General features: G+C 29.6%; 1 protein-coding gene across 3 annotated transcripts; it reads right to left on the bottom strand.

The window, feature by feature from the left end:
• Positions 1-620: 620 nt before the first annotated feature.
• On the bottom strand, positions 621-16452 carry Cdgapr (GTPase-activating protein CdGAPr). 3 transcript variants are annotated; one of them, XM_074254265.1, is made up of 7 exons: positions 15936-16452; positions 12541-12775; positions 5838-5975; positions 5346-5747; positions 4626-4956; positions 4169-4502; positions 621-3957 (listed from the first exon to the last, which is right to left on the bottom strand). In XM_074254265.1, the coding sequence occupies exons 2-7, from the start codon at positions 12610-12612 to the stop codon at positions 738-740; spliced, it is 4497 nt and encodes a 1498-aa protein (XP_074110366.1). In that variant the 5' UTR covers positions 12613-12775; positions 15936-16452; the 3' UTR covers positions 621-737. The 3 variants fall into 3 exon arrangements, with proteins under 3 accessions (XP_074110366.1, XP_074110370.1, XP_074110367.1); XM_074254269.1 differs by lacking the exons at positions 12541-12775; positions 15936-16452 and adding an exon at positions 7546-7564; XM_074254266.1 differs by lacking the exons at positions 12541-12775; positions 15936-16452 and adding an exon at positions 7069-7087.
• Between the last annotated feature and the right edge of the window lie 761 nt (positions 16453-17213).

Below are 17213 nucleotides of genomic sequence, written 5' to 3'. Positions count from 1 at the left end.
ATTTTGTGTAAATTATAAACTCTTTCAAGTAATCAATCAATTAACTTTAAATATAATAAGAGAAATAAAGTTAATACATAAAAAAAAATAATAATAATAATAGTAATAATAATTTTTCGATGCCAAGCATGGCGAAGCGTATTAAGCCGAACACATTAAATTTTTTTATTTTATTTTTATTTTGTGCGTAAGTCATATTATCATTTTTTTTTTTAATGAACCTACGCATTATTAAATACTTCTTTAAAAAATAAGCATAAAGTATGTATTAGTCACATTAAATTATTTTCATTGTTATTGAATGCACATTTTATTGTATCTAAAAATGTGTTAATTTTAATAACGTTTAATAAAATTTTACGTTCTTTAATTACTTATAATGATATTAAAAAAAAAAAAAAAAAAAAAAAAAAAACTTAATAATTTACACAAGTAAAAAGAGAATAACTACAGTACAAACTTAACGCTTCGAAAAATAACTACGACAAAAATTTTCTTCAAATGAGATTAATAATTTATGAATCTAATAGAAAAATAATAACAATAGGAATGTGATTTTTTCTCTAACATCCAAGATAAACAATTTATAATAAAGTCAAACTAACAATATTAGATACACGTTTAACGTATTAAACAATATTAAGAGTTTAAGTAAGTCTTACATGACTTTATATCATCATATAATACGACAGACTTATAGTTAACTAAAAATTTCTATGTATACACTAATATAAATATCAATGAGGAGGTCTCGTAGCACGTTGTTTTAATCGCGCTAGTAATTCACCATCATCCTCATTTCTTGATGTTGAACCTCTAAAACTTTCACTTCTATATTTATCTCTAAGAAACATTCGTCTTTCTTCTTTATATTTTTCAATTCTTTCCCGACAACGAGGATCGCCCAGATCGATTCCCAAATTTCTTGACTGAAGTTTCTCTGTACTTTGAGAAGAAGACAATAGGTGTCCACCAACATTTGGTGTTGAATTATGCTGAGAATCATCAGACAATTGCTTTTGAGGCATTCGTACGGACTCACTGGTCATACGATTAAATTTATCCTCATCCAATGATCGACTTAAAGCAGCTCTAGTTGCTCTGGCCTGACGAGCACGTAAACATGGCGGTAAATGTTGCGTTCCATTATTCGATTGTTCTTCAGATTTACCACGCAAACATTCATTTTCTACCTTGGTCTTTTTATCAGTAACATTTTCACGATTTATTCCTAATTCAAAACTACGTCGTTCTCGGGTACCATCAGACTCTAATTTTTTTGGTGAATTTAATGGCGTTTCACTTCCAACTCCTCCAGATAATCTTTGTAATGCAAGTTCTTGTAAAATTGCTGCTGTATCTCGTAAAACAACAGAATCATCAATAGGCGAAGATGCATTTGAAAAAGTGTATGAAGAATCCAGTGATGTAGTTTCTGACGCACCTTCTGGATCATGCGCTATTTCATGAGCTTCAGCTGCATTCTCAGACTGGATAACCACCTCTTTATTATCACGTATTTGAGTATTTGAATTTCTCTTCAATGTCTTTTGTACACTCTGTGGTAAATACATATGATGGCTAGTAGGTTGTGATTTTCTAGAACTGTGACTGAAACTATGTCGAATATCCTGACATCGATTGAAACAACTCTTATCCTCAGTAATATTGCTTCTTTCAATATTCGACAAATAGTTACTGGTGCGGATACACTGGACGTCTTTATTGGAATTTATTGATTCATAATTTAAATGATTATTTTCTATACTCGATTTTCCAAGCATTACTTGACTCGATTCATTTAAATTACATCGATAAACATTTTCATTATCTAAACGTAAATTGTAACTACAACACTCATGTCCATGTTCCATTTTTTCAGAATCATGATGTGAGACTAAATTAATTGCACTTTCTGAACAACAGCGATTATTTCCATTACGAAGATCGCTACCATTATTACTTTTATTTTCACTCATGTCTAAAGATATTTCAGTAGATTCTTGTTGCAAGATAGAGCTATCTATCGGATCAGTCGTTGCAATACAAGATGTGCCGGTATCTCTAGTTAAACCCATTGTGAGATCGAGAGAAGTTCTTGAAATATTGTCAGAAACACAACTTTGTCGTGGTGAATTTTTTTCGATACCAGAATCAATAGTCCCTTCAAGTTGATCTTTAGAACTACTTTCTACACTTGTTAACCGATTGACAGATTCATTTGTTTTTTCAACCATAACCCATTCTTCAGAACCGCTTTTATTATTCGTTAACGTTTGTGTATCTATATTTGTAAAAACTTTATCAGAATTATCGCAAATAACAAATCCTGAATCTGGTAAGTCTTCAATAGTTTGCTCACAGGACATTGGTGAATCAAAATCAGTAACGCTGGAAGACGGCATGTCTACGGGTTCGTTCTGATCAATTATTAAGCAACTATCAATATCAACATTTTCCGAATTTATCATATTATCTGAAGGACTTTGATTCATTAGATCACAGCAATTCTGACTACTACAATTAAACTTTTCTTCTTGGAAGCTCATAGCAGAATCATCAGAAAATAAATTTTTTTCAGTGGCACAAGGAAGATTGAGTACGTCACATGATGTCATTTCTTGATCCGATAGTGTCACTATTAAATTATCGGATGATTTTTTAATATCATTTATTTTTGGTGATGATTCATGACTTTCACAAGTCTTTTTTCTCTCGTAAGACTTTACACTATTATGATCGTCTAAATTAATTGATAAACGTTGACTAGGAGGATCTAAAGACAATTTTTCGGAAGACAGATCTTCTTTTGATATTTGAGTATGACAGGATTGATCATCTAGGTCGAGGGGTAAAGTAAAGCTACGGAAACTTATCCGAGGGCTATTACCTGTCTTAGGTGTCAAAGAGATCGGAGTTGCCTGTAAAGTAGATGGACTTATTGGTGTAGAAGCTTCTGATAATAATGGCAGGTAACCTGGTGTTGTCAATGGTGATGGTGTTTCAATTCCATGGATATCTGCAGACACCATTATTTGATCTGGACTTTGACTGTCAATAAATCTCAATTCTACGTCACAGTGAAGACGTTCTTCAAGACGTGATCTCTTTCTTTTACTGCCACCACTTACAGCAATACATAAAGAGCCGTCGTTTCTTTGACGCCGTGGCGATGCTTCTACTGACGCTACACCACCACTTTCTTCCTCTGAAAACATTCGCATTTCTCGCTCTTCAAGATCAAAATTAAGTTGTATCTCAGAAAGATCGAGCGGAGATACAGAATTTGGTGGGTCTGCAAGATGATCAAAATATGAATCATGTGAAACTGATCGACTGTGACCACATGGTCTGTTAGGTGGTGGGCCCATTAAAGGACCAAGATTATCTTCTCCATCAAGACTGTCAGCACTTTTAACCGGTCTCAATCGTCGCATAGCATTAAGAGAACTTGATAAAGCTTCTATTTGTGGTGGAGTTCCTACTTGTCTTGTTTTACCACGCGCCCCAAAACCACCACGTCCAAAAATTGCACGCCAGTTTAATGAAGGTGAACGTTTTGAACCATTTCGTTTTCTTGGTAGCTCAATCACTGTGTGATAGTGTGCAGGTAAGCCAGCTGGTCCCGCGCCTACTTCAATATACTCCGAATCATTTCGCAAAGAACGGTTTCTCGCTTCTTCAAGACTCAATAATCGAGCAGGAGTTGTAATTGCCAATGATTTAGGTCGACCAACTGGGCCATCACCGAATATTAATTCCGCATAACAAACAAGAAATTCTGTAACTACAGCTTGAACACCGACACCTTGAAGTGCTGCTACACCACCAACTTCAAGTTCCTTGCATCGCAATAGATTAGGAGCCCAAACGATTGCAACATTTCGTGGTGTCATACCTGTATCAGCCCCACGTGCTGCGACTCTTACTAAATGTCGCATTAAATACTCCAATGTTCTGTAATAAATAAAGATAAAAAAAATTAATAACAAATTGAATATAAAATTAAATTACTTTATATTAATCTATTTATAAACAATTTTTTCATCTCACTTTTTACCTTTAAAAAAAAGTTAGTATTCAAATGTAAGTTAGGTAAAAGTAAGTCTGATATTTAAAATTATTTATAACGAGATTTTATGATAAATATGTGAAAAGAAAATTCAACCTGTAGTGTGGAGGAGGTAGTTTTCTAACGGCATCTCTCATTCTTCTTAATCTTTCCGCATCTGTATTAGCTTGAACGGCAGTGACAAAAGTAGAGTAAAGCTGATAGGTACATAGTGGATTAGGTAACTCTCTAAAGTACATTTTCAAAAGTGATGCTACTGAATGAATATCTTGAAGTATACTCTCATCTGAATGCAAAGCAGGAACGCGATCTTCATCAAATGCATGACGTAGCCGTTGAATATTTGATGTTACACCGCTTAAGCGATAAATACCGTCTACCAATCCATGTGTTTCAATGAACTCTGCACAACACTTCAGCACAGCTGGTACTGTAATCATTTATAATAATCAAAACTTATTTTCTTATCTATAATAGTTATAATAATAATAATAATAATAATAATAATAATAATAATAATAATAATAATAATAATAATAATAATATATTGTACCATCTTGACCAGAGTTAAGAAGATGTTCTCCCAAATCACATCCAAAAACTCGTTCTTTAAGAATTCCAGATTGTTTTAATCGTCTCCTAGAAGGTCTATTAAGAATAAAAGACCTAAAAAAAGCAATAAGCTTTCCATGTTTTCTGAGAACGGGTTTAACGGGTAACTTTGAACGTACAATATTAGACACGGTCAAGTGACGAGGTACTTTGTCACCAATCACCGCAACGCAGTCAGCAGGAAAAAAACCAACGGCAAAACCTTTTTTACCACGCCACCAATTACTCTCTCCTGGTGGTGGCATGTCAATAACTGATATCATATCTCCAACCTAAAAGGATGAACAATAAATTAATAAAATTTATTTTAGTAATTTGAGAACGAAGCACTTGAAATCTATCTTCTTAATACTTCAATACAGACTAATCGCATTTCTTGTTGATTGATTTTAATTAGATGTTATAAAGCATTTCTGTACGTTAAACAATACATTAGTGGATGTTGTCGCAATCAAGAACCGAGATCGTTGTCGTTGGCTAACGCAAGAGCCTCAATTTCCCACGCGTATATTAAGTAATAAAAACGCCTAACATACTTTCGCTTATAGAATGTCAGAGTACAAGTTAAACAAGCATTGATCACTCAATTACAAATTATATTATTTATGATTTATTATCCGATTCCAGATGTGTCGTTAAATATCCTTAAATAAATTGCTACCTGAAAAGATATTTCATCCTGTGCTTGAGCAGTATACGGCCTAACCGCATAAGCAGCTGCTACAGCCGGTGTATTAATTGGACACGAGTCTGATTCAGGAACTAAAATTCTTCTACCACGATTGTCCAACTGTAGCCAGTTGAGTACTGGTCCACAATTTAATCCATCGTGATTCAAATTTGAAAAGTGCTTGAGATAAGTTGCCAACAAATCTTGAGTATTGTCTGGTTCAACTTCTGGTAGTTTAGCAAGCGATGAGAACTTGCGGTCATAAATACAACGATGTAGTTGCCTATCAAACATAATAAAATTTTCGTACGAACGTTGAAGTGTCCAACAAGCGTCACCTGAAGTAACGCGTACTGCAAAACTTGAATCGTTTGGCACTTCAGTAACGGAAACCTATAAAATGAAAATAATTTAAATATTAAAATATTTTTGCTTTTACTTTGTCACTAAAAATTACTAAAAAAATAATAAATATTAACAAACCTCAAGATCAGTAAGTTCTACATGCTCGTAATGAAAATGAGCACACTCATCAAGTTTTGGAAACCTCGCCACACTTCCCATGTTGCTACCTGAGCTAACTGGTGTATCAAAATCTTCTGATCGATTACATCCCAAACTCTGAAAAACAAAAATAATTGAATGTCAATTAATTGAGTATATTTTATTACATTAATAAAAATGTCGTTCACTTATCAATTCTTTTTCGATTAAATATTTCAATTACAAAATTAATTTTTCAAGATTATATTGGAAAAAAAAAATTACATACTACTATAGCAAATGGTGAATTTTTAACTTAAAAAAAAATTATTTATATACTTTTTTTTTATTAAGAATCAAATCACGCTCATAAGTGTTTTTTTACGTTGTAATAATTTAATAATTATAGCAATGTTAAATAATTTCGTTACTAAAAATCAAGATATTTTTCTACAGCAGATTTTTTCAGTTGGTTGGAATGTAAAAAAGAAAAAATTTTCATTAAAAAAAAAGAAATGTGATAAAGAAGAAACTAATATTATGAGAAGAAGACCTTCTGTTAGTTTATGCGGGTCGACCACGACCTCGCGTCTGCGCAGCATTAATATGTGACAAGAAAGAGTTTACAGAGATTATAAAATGCATTTTACAAATACCGTGAGGCATATTCGACGCAAAATTATTAATTTGAATTCCAAAAAGTATTATTTACATCTACGTCATTGCAATCACATACTTCAACATTTAAATATACATCGTTATTTATGAGATTGATAATTTATTTGATCTATAGGTCAATAAATTTTCTTTTCAGACTATTTGCCAAAACAATGATTAGTCTTATTGGTACCATTATGTCAAAACAAAGTGTTTTGATCAATAAAATTATTTCAAGCGACACCCACACATTTTTATTTTTTAACCAACTAATAAATAATACGGTAAGAAGAAACATGAAAATAAAATGAGAAGTAAGAAGTAGCAACAGATTTCAGTTGTAAAAATAATCTTTTTACAGTCTCTATAATTAATTATTTCTTTTATTGCTCGTTTAAAAATTAAGGTATGTGTATAAATTTGCGCGCCTTTTTCTGTCCCGCATTTTTAATAATTCTTCGGCATTAAAATACAATAAATTATTATTATAAATATTAACAAATTAAAAATTATTTTTTTAATGATACTTAATAAATTTATAAAAATCTTAAATTAAAATAATAATTAGTGTTACTTTTTAACAAACACAACTTTAAATCTTTTCGATTATTAATAATCACAACTATTTTCACAAACGAATGAAACTGAAAGACACAATTTTAAAATTTATTAATGACTTGACAAAGTAAAATATTCTTTCATAAAAAAATGTTAAGGTAAAAAAATAAAAAATAAAAAAGATGAAAATGGATTTTTTTAGTTTTCTGTTTTTGTTTTGCTTTAGAGGAATGAACATACTATACACGGAAACATGACCACCTCATCTACAATAAAAGATGAAGCTGCCACCACCTGGCACGTCACATCTTCAATATATCTGTATATAACATTTATATTAGAACGTTGGAACAACAATACTCCAGGGAACACCCGGGTGTCACTGGATCGTCCGACATATTACCAGATCTTTTCCTTCTATTCACGCCTCGCAATCGTTTATCCTTTGCAGGGAGTTATTTTCCTTGTCTCACTATTACTCCTATGCTATTACCTTTTGACCGTTCTCTCTTAACTTGGCATCGCGACGACGCAATGCATGTCGTGCCGCATGCGTACACGATTGACTTGTGCTTTAAGCACTACTGATGATGATGATGATGATGACAGTCCATTCCAAATCAAGATTATAATGAATATCCACCAACCTTATCTTTATGTTAAATTAATGATCATTGTAATGGACAGCACATATCCAACTTGCCATAGAAATAGTTGCGCGTATTGTGCATATCACCAAAGAAAAAAGCAACCGATGATATTTTTATCATATAAAAATTGAATTTAACCATTCAACAATGGCCTGTCACTCAGCAATAATTTATTAATTTAAATTCTATACCCGCATCTATCTAAATCGTTGTTATTCGCTCCATTGTGTTCATGCATATTTATAATATTATATATATAATGCGTAATAACTATAAACATCTGTATACCTCAAATTGACTTGAACAGCTGCTGCAACCACTAAGAACACGTCGCATCATAAAGAAGTTTGTTATTGTCGTTTTTAATCTAAAGATTTATATCTAATGGAGTATGCTTTACTTTATCTCCATTATCATAAACTGTTCGATGCTGAAGATTCTTTTCAATCTCAACTAATGAGTAATATACTCAATTATCACATTTTTTTAAGAATTGATCCATTAGTTAGAAGTAAACATTGTAAATGTTACAAAAATATGTGTATGATACTTAGAAAATAAATCTTTGGTTTTTTTAAATGTTTGTCAAGTAAAAAAAAAAAAAATGACTATAATTTAAATAAAAGTAATTGTCAAGAGCCGAACTTCTACTACTATTAAATCAAAAAAATTGAACTAGTGTAGGCACTCTTGTGTCACCGATATTACATTTTCAGCTTGTTTGTGTCGTCTTCAATGTCGTCGCGGTGATTTTTGATGTGCCAAGTATAACGGCGTTCTGAAAGTAAACGCGACTATGTAAAATAGGTCACGTTTGGAACTCTTGGAACCAGACTTCAGTAGTATTCACGGCCGTTCCGAGGAGAATTTAAAGTCCGTAAAGATAACGTGACCTGCGCTCTTCAATTTGTTTATATTGTTGTTTCATTTCATTGATAACATTATTTAAACTTTTAACTTTCATCATCTGCATTTTTTATATTACCCAGATAATTTGGGTAATAATAATATTTGGTTATAATAATAATTGAATGATAAAATTTTTCTAATGTCTATTATCAAGAAATACTAATTTTTAAACTTGTTTCTTTTGATTTTGCTCATAACACGATAAATATATTTTATCTTACTCATGACTTGTTTGCTGTTTGAGAATTTTTAATTTGAAAGTTATGAAATAAACACCGAATATTAATTACACTTGGAAAATATTAATCACATGGTGAATACCCAGCTGGAATTAATTTTTAATAAAGATAAAGATTTTATAGCAATTATGTGCAAACTTGCTTTTAGCTACTGTAAAATAAAAATTAAAACAATTATTAGTATGAACGAGCATGAATGTTCACGTTAGTATGACAATTTCTGTAGGCGAATACGTAACCAGGAAAAGCAGAAAAGCAAGAGAGTCTAAATGAGCAAGACAGCATTCCAGAGTACCGTGTACCAGTGCGCGCGAGATTCTATCGATTTTCTCTCATGAAGCTACATGGAAGAACGTGCTTAATTGTGACAGACTGGAAAAACATTACACCAGGTAACTGATATTATAACATCAAAAAAGTAAAATTACCCTTCTTTACATAATAACTTTTCATTTAAAAATGAAAGTAAGATATAGAATAATTTACTTATTTGAATAAATTGAGCTAGATGCTTAATAAAGTCATAACTCTGTACATGACGATCAGCCGTTGAAGTGCAGAGCAAACTATTCATTGTTCGGAATTATAATACGTTGAGCCTTTTGAAATTCATTCATTTAATAGAGATGAATACATGGGAAAGTTAAGAAAAATAATTTGTCAATAAAACGATCAATTAATATGTTATCTAATTTTGTTATAAATAACTGTTTTAGGTACAAAAAGAAGAAATAAATATTCAAATTTCAACCTCTTACACTTTTTTGTGTGCTATCCTGCTAAAATACAGTATATTATTTATGTTATGATCTTGTAAAGAATTTTTACTATTTATGCTTTAGTTCTAGTTTCATTCTACGCTACCGTAAATTAACAATCAACTAAATGTTTTTTTTTTTTAATCTGAAGATTTTGAAAAATTTAGGTAATTATTTTGAAGTAAGGTCCACAGTATTTTAACCCTAAGAAATTGCTAGACTTATGTAAATACATTTTATAAACGATTTTGAAGTGATATAAAATGTTTGTCTACACTAATAGCTTAAAAACTGAGAAATGTATTTTTGACTATTTTAATGATCTGTATCATACAGTAAAGTACCCAGTACTTTAACACTTATAAAAATGAGATCAGTACTTGAACAGACTTTTCAAATTGTTGTAATTCAAAATCCGTGTATTTAGTATGAGTAATATGCGCATGTTATAATTATTCACTGATATAGTAAATGATTTCTGTAAGTTTTTTTCAATTATAAATCAAAACAATTATATTTTTGTTAACTTGAAAGTTGACATGTCTAGAATAGCCGAAAGATGCTATTTTTTTCAAGAAAAAGGTACTAAACCGTAAATCAGACAATCAGTAAAAAAAAAAAACGGTATATCATAATTTGAAGTAAAAAAAATTGTACCACCCAATGAAATAGTCTTTTCTAAATAATGTATATTTTTTGTAAAGACATAAACTGTAATTTTTATATTAAATTTTAGCGTCTAACTATACCTCCAAATTTTCAAAGCAATACCCAGAACTTGAATAAGCTGGGGCCGTATAATTTTAACAGCACTCTAACAGGTTTGTAGACTAGTGATCAGAATTGTGATTTGTATTAATTACTGCAAATTACGTAAGTTTTATAGCTAAAAATTAGTGTGGTTAAAAATGATCAAACGTTCTGAATTGAGTTTTTTTAATTTACAATTGAAAGTTTGCTTTGTCATTTATAAAAAATCTAATTAAAAAATTAAATACAAATATTTCTCATTTTTAAATGAACATATTAAATATTCACAGTATTATTTTTGATATTAATCAATAATGTGTTATAATTCTTTTGATATTTCAATGAAACGTTAAAACTTTTTGCTGTACCTATTACCATATATTTTATTAGTTCAACTACTGCGGCTTGTCAGAATTGATTGTTCAACTACTACTCCTTTCAAAGGCTATCTTAAAAACGTTGTCAAAAAATTTAATTATTTAATATGACCATATATGAATTCATATCGAAGACAGACGACATCATTTACGATTTCGTGAATAATCATACATAATTATATGTGATTAAACCAAATAACTTTTTCCCGAATCCGGCTGAGTTGAGAAATACAAAATATACTGTTTCGAGATAAACTTCTTTTAATCTATATATTTTTTCATTTTCTTAAGTAAGATTTTAGAAAATTAAATTCGTGAGGATTTAGAGCAACAACCGGAGCTGACCCGGAAGCAATTTACGAACGTCAAACTACTGAATACTTTATACACACAAGTGCCAAATGATTTAGATTTACTCTGTCTATAAATAAATTTTGTTTTACTAACAAATGTAAACATTTAACAAACTTTTGCTATAAATTATATTCGACAAAAATTTAATGTACTGCAATAGTATTCAACATACATATTTTACGTGTGATTGAAAATTTGTAAGAAATTTCCTAATATTAATAAATCTGAAAACTGATAGCATTGCAATTTGTATTAAAAGAATAAACGCACCTCATGAACTTAAATAAAAATTTAGCTATTTTATCGGTAAAATAATTATGATTGTTTCCAACGATTTAACTGCTTATTTCCAATTCATTATAATAATTATGAAAAAAACAACAGAAGTAAAATTTATTATATAAAAATTAGGGTATAAGCCTTCAATGTTACGTATTTATTGAGTCATGTTCATGACGCAAACCAAAAATGTTTTACAACGAAAAGATAACTTCCACGGAGAATTTATTGATTTTAAAGTAATCTAATAACTGAAATTTAAACAAAAATTTTTTTTCCGTTACGAAATTTTGTCGTTTTACGTCATGATTACGTGTTTTTCAGTTTATTATGAGAATAACACCCAATAGTCTAAGCCAATAATATTATTCAATCATAGTGTTAAATATCATCTATAAGTTTAATATTCATGTGAATATTTCAGCGCATACTAAAAAATTAACTAGATCATTTGCCTATAGTTTGAAAGTTAATTTTGGTGGTTAAATTAAAAAACTTGTTGCACAGTCTAAAATTACTTTTGTTTTTTAACTTTGAAATTTATTAACCTTTTCTTTACCGTATATATTTTTATACTGCGTAGAGATTTAATACAAATTGATGGTGTAAAAAATCAACTGGATACAGAAGTTTTTGTCAAATTCAAATTAAATTTAAAAAAACAATTCACGTATTTTCCGTAAGGATCTACTCAGTCTAAACTTAATAAAAACAATATTAATAGTAGCCTTGAGAGGTCAAAAGTTGCAAAAGAGTTACAAAACTAACTGAGATTCAAACAATTGAACGTTTCAGTTAGACACCTGACAGTCATAAAATTTAGCAGAACTATTACACCGTGTAGACATTAGCTAAGAAAAAGCTTCACGAAAATTAAGTCATACATTAAGCAATGAACCGAGGGTATGAGAAAGTGAAGTACTTTTACTTTAATTAAATACGTAACAACTAATATAGTAATATTAATATGTTTTACGTATTTTAATTATGAATCTTAATAGTTTAAGGAAATAGATACGGAAAATCTCACCAGTAAAAAATATAAAGTTATAACAATAATTTCAATTTAAAAAATAATTATTGTAAGATTAAACTTACGCCCAACGAAGCAGACGGGTGACATCTACTATAAAATATGTTTTATTCTTTGTTAATTAATATTAGAGACTCACTTTTGCGGTTTGTGGCTCGATGTTGTTCAGCCGCTGTGCACGGGGTTTCTCAGGCATTGGTCCCGGCATCATTGACAGCCTCCTTGGCAACGTGGATTAACGATAACGTAGATGTAAAAAAACAATACTGGACTGTTGGCCCAGTTTTCCACGCGCCAGGTCGACGCCAAGATAACTCCCAAACTGAGGATTTTAAACAAACGTTTGATGCTCCATTTCTCCCTCACATAGTAAGCTGAAATACAAATATACTTCAATTCAATACATTTTCATAAATATTTATAAACCATGTAAATTTCATTTAGCTCAACAGTTTATTACTTCAACTTGAAATTTCAAAAAGAGTAATGAACAAAAGAATTTTTTTTATTGCAATAAAAGATAAAAATTATCAAATACTTTTATTTTTTTAATCTAGATGTTGACCTATAAATAAAATCCGCTTTTTGTTCGAAATTTTTTCTCAAATCCAACCCAAAAATCAGATTATTAAAACCATAGTTTTATTGAACCATAAACTTTGCGAAAAAAATGTAAAGCACTTGAATAATTTAACTATAATACACATCGTGTATTTTTTATAGTTTAAAAATGATTGAATTTTATAACTTGGATTAATAAGAGTAAATTAGTTCTCGGTAAGTTTTTTTAAAACGTTACAGCCAAACTAAAGATAAAAAATACAAAAAGAAATAACATTTAAGCCTTAAATAAGAACGCAATAAAACTTCCATTTATAAAAAGTAGTTAGTACATCCGCTTTGCTAGTGCTCAACACGTTGTCATCTCAAAAGTGATCACTTAGTAACCATAATAAAACTAAAATTCAACAGTAAATTTAATGAAATGTACTCAGTGCTTGAGAGCTTTAAGCATTGATTGAAATTTTAGATTGAATAATTACTAGGATTGAAAGTAATAAAGTTTTAATTGTAACGTGACGCTCACTCGTTTCCGGTGCAGTCGATTAATGAGTAAAACAGTAAGAAACCGTTTGAGTTTACAGTTCCCCCTGGTATTAATGGCACTTGTGCAGTTGCGACAGACTTTTTTTACACACTTTTGCAATATACGATCAATCGATTGTTCCTGAGGAACCATAAAAGTTTCCAGCTGGCTATTATCAATTGACAATGTCAATGAGTCACGTAGCTGATCGTAAAAACATGCTGACATGCTATTTGGTATAAATATGTTATTATTTTGTTTTTCATATTAATTAAAATCGAGGCTGGTGGCTACATTTTTGCCAGGAAATTTTTCATATGTTCGACACGTGAAGGGGCGTTGAAGTCTACCGAGAATTAAAATGTCTTCTCGATTGCTTGTTGGTGTTCCCATAATGAAACACTCATATAATTTTACTCGGATATCCGTTTGTTTAGAAAAAATACTTAATTTGTTCGAATTAAAATAGATTATTGTTGGATTTTCCAAATAAATTAAATACTCAAAGAATCTTTGAACAACAAATTTTTCATGACTTTATTGAATTTTTCGGAATTTTTCTTATTTTGTTATAGTTATACACTAGCATAAAAATAACTTAAAAATCATTGAAAATGATTCCAATTAATTATTTTAAATTAATCAAGTTGCGTTACTTAAGTTGCGTTTTTTCTTTCTTATGAAAAATAAATAACAATCGGACTAATAATTTTTTTTGTAACATACTTAAAAAAAAATATTTTATTGTGTTCAAAATTTAAAACTTTTATCGTTATAAAATAAAAATAAAGCCATAACATAACAATGCCCAAATTTTAATTGGTATCGTTTTCAATAATAAGAACATCAATCGTCTATCTAATAAATCAGCTACTTCATATTCAATTATTTCTTCGAAGAAAAATCATTTTCGTCAATAGAGTCTCATCCTCAGCGTAATTTTTTTTTTCAACACAATGTTCTATAAAAATACGGGATTAAAAAAATGAAGGGATCTAATAAATTTAGTAATTTTTTAAGTCATTTTTGGAAGTTTGTATCTTAGTGATTAAATGGCTTTATAAAAATTTTAAGATATCTTTTGGAGCTTCAAATTTTGAGTGAAAAAATTTGGTTATCTAAGAAAAAAGTATTAGAAATTCCCTAAAGTTCACATGAAAATTTCAAAAGATATTCTGTAATATTACTCACATAATATAAAAATTATTGAAGAAACTTTAAATCTCAATAAAACTAATAAAAAATATGATCATTAATATAAATTATTTTCTGTAAGTCCGAAGTTCATTGGATATTTTTTGATTTTATTGATACGAAAAAAACTCTTGCATGAAACTCCAGTAGTATCTGATTTGCAAAGCTTTTCAACTTTATAAGAATACTGGTTTCAACCAATTGGAAATCACAAATGCATTAATAAAATTTATTCTACGTAATTTCTAGAAGATTTTATGAAGGTGAATTATAAAAAGAACATCTGTAAATATAAGCAATTGCAACTAATTACTTATATTCTGAATAAACTACTTCAATGAGTATAAATAAAATGAATTAGATAGTTAAATTTCGGTTTTTGTCAATTTTTTAAGCTCTAATCTTAAAAGAAATTCGATTTCTCCCGAAATATGTGCAGTGGCTGCACATAATTAAACTGGTAATAAAAAATCAAATTTAAGATAAAAATAATTTATATCTTAAACTCATTCATCAAGTGAGCCGATATTTGTAGAATGGTTCATGAACACATAATAAATATTTAATCCACAAGTTGGAGGTTAGAATCGACACCAGATGTTGAAAGCAAACTAGTTTAAGAAAAACAAAAATTCTGTTTGAAGAACAAAAAAAAATTCAACGAGCATTTATTACAACGGATACTGGGGATGGGAATGACCGCAGTAATTCCCGCGCGCTTTATCTCTCTTATCAAACCCGGAATGACCTGGCATCAAATTATGCACTTCGCATCAGAAGAAAATTCATCGAGTTTTATCATAATTATGTCAGTATTATTATGACATTTAATATCAGTACTCCTATAATGTACTGTGCATGTACCTACAATCAAATAAACTTTCATTAGTTCATAAATAACAGAAAACATATTTTTTTTATACAATCGTCATTACTGTTATTATCATCGCACTGTGTACATTTTTTATGCATTCTTTCAAGTTAGTATAATAGAATGTGTATACATATAAAATATACAACAGACTTTATTTATACGAAGAAAAGTGATAAAATATCTAAAAAAACATTTGTTAGACTCAAGACGGCTGCTATGTAATTCAATACAAAATCAAGAAATAAGCATGAAGAATTCATTTATTTTCAACTGATTTAATAATACCTCAGAGCTATTTAAATTTTGGAATTTTTTTTTTATTATTGAACACAGCAATTTACCTAGATAATAATTTATATGTATGTAAATTAATATATACCTTATGATTTTAGACATGGGCTACTTTTCCGAAGTTGAGAATCTTTGTTTTATCCAACTATAAAAATACTACATTTGCCGGACAGAAAAGTAAATTTCGCTGATGCATGATTTTGATGCACAATAATTAGTAATGGAACAGATGATAATTTCAATTATAAAACTCATCATACAGATGTTCCCACTTTTGTATTTTAATTATTTTTTCACCAATACATTTGTAAATTTATAAACTTTTGCACTCTACCGTAATATTTTGATTATAAATTACATAGAAACTGATATTTATAGTTGTTCTGTCAATCGTAACCAACACACAACTTGGCTTGTTTCCCATACATGGGAATTAAGGATTGAGAAGCAAATAAATAGGATACATGCTGTACATACCCATTGCAATGAATGCGTTGCAGCACTTATATCAATGCGCATCATTTTATACGCATACTGTTCGTTTCATCGAACATACTTCACTTTTTTCAACGCGCGCATAAGCGGGAACATTTAAATCAAACAATGACTGATTAAAAGTAATAAATGTCATAATTGTTATTATTAATATCATTTAACAAAATTTTTGTTTAACACATTGATTTTTTAATTAATCATCAATTTCATAATTTACAATTAAAAATAATTTTTACTATCGCTTATTTTGAAAATCATAATTACTATTATTATTATTAAACAATCCGAACAATTTAATAAAAATAACCTTATTTAAAGTTCCACTTTGAGTAGTATTGAGTAATTGAGAACATTGCTGACGAAATTCATCATTAGTGCTTGATACAATAATTTTTTCAATTGCAGAACTCAACAACATACAACTGCTTAAAATCTCATCAGTATTGACTGAAATATTGTACAGCAATTCATCATCGAAATTAAAAGTATATTTCAAATTTGAATAAAGTTCATCTAAATTAAGAAGTTTTTCCGATAAAGATTTTTTAAGTAGTTTCAATTCTTCGTTTTTTAAATTATTCTATAAATAAAAAAAGGATAATTATTGTATGTTCTACACTAGATTATCTACTATCTATAATTAAAATTTATTTACCATAATTCTGATTGTTAAATATTTCACTTAAGCAAGGGTTATGGTGAAATGACGATCAATGACGAAGTCAATCGCCGTTGGAAATTTTTGAGTTTTTTCTCCCACTTCCATAACTTTTTCCCCTTCTCACAGAAACATGCTTGAATTCAGAAACGGCGCCTGCAGTCACAGTGGATCAGTTGATAAAAGAAAAAACAGTTGCTCTCAAACTAACAG

Source organism: Cotesia typhae, unplaced genomic scaffold (genome assembly GCF_013202065.1).
Source record: "Cotesia typhae breed Kobodo isofemale line unplaced genomic scaffold, CoteBio_Ctyphae scaffold_13, whole genome shotgun sequence".
In the NCBI taxonomy this organism is placed as follows: Eukaryota; Metazoa; Arthropoda; class Insecta; order Hymenoptera; family Braconidae; genus Cotesia; species Cotesia typhae.
Note: the sequence above shows the minus strand (reverse complement) of the source record. Positions and strands in the feature narration are given on the sequence as shown.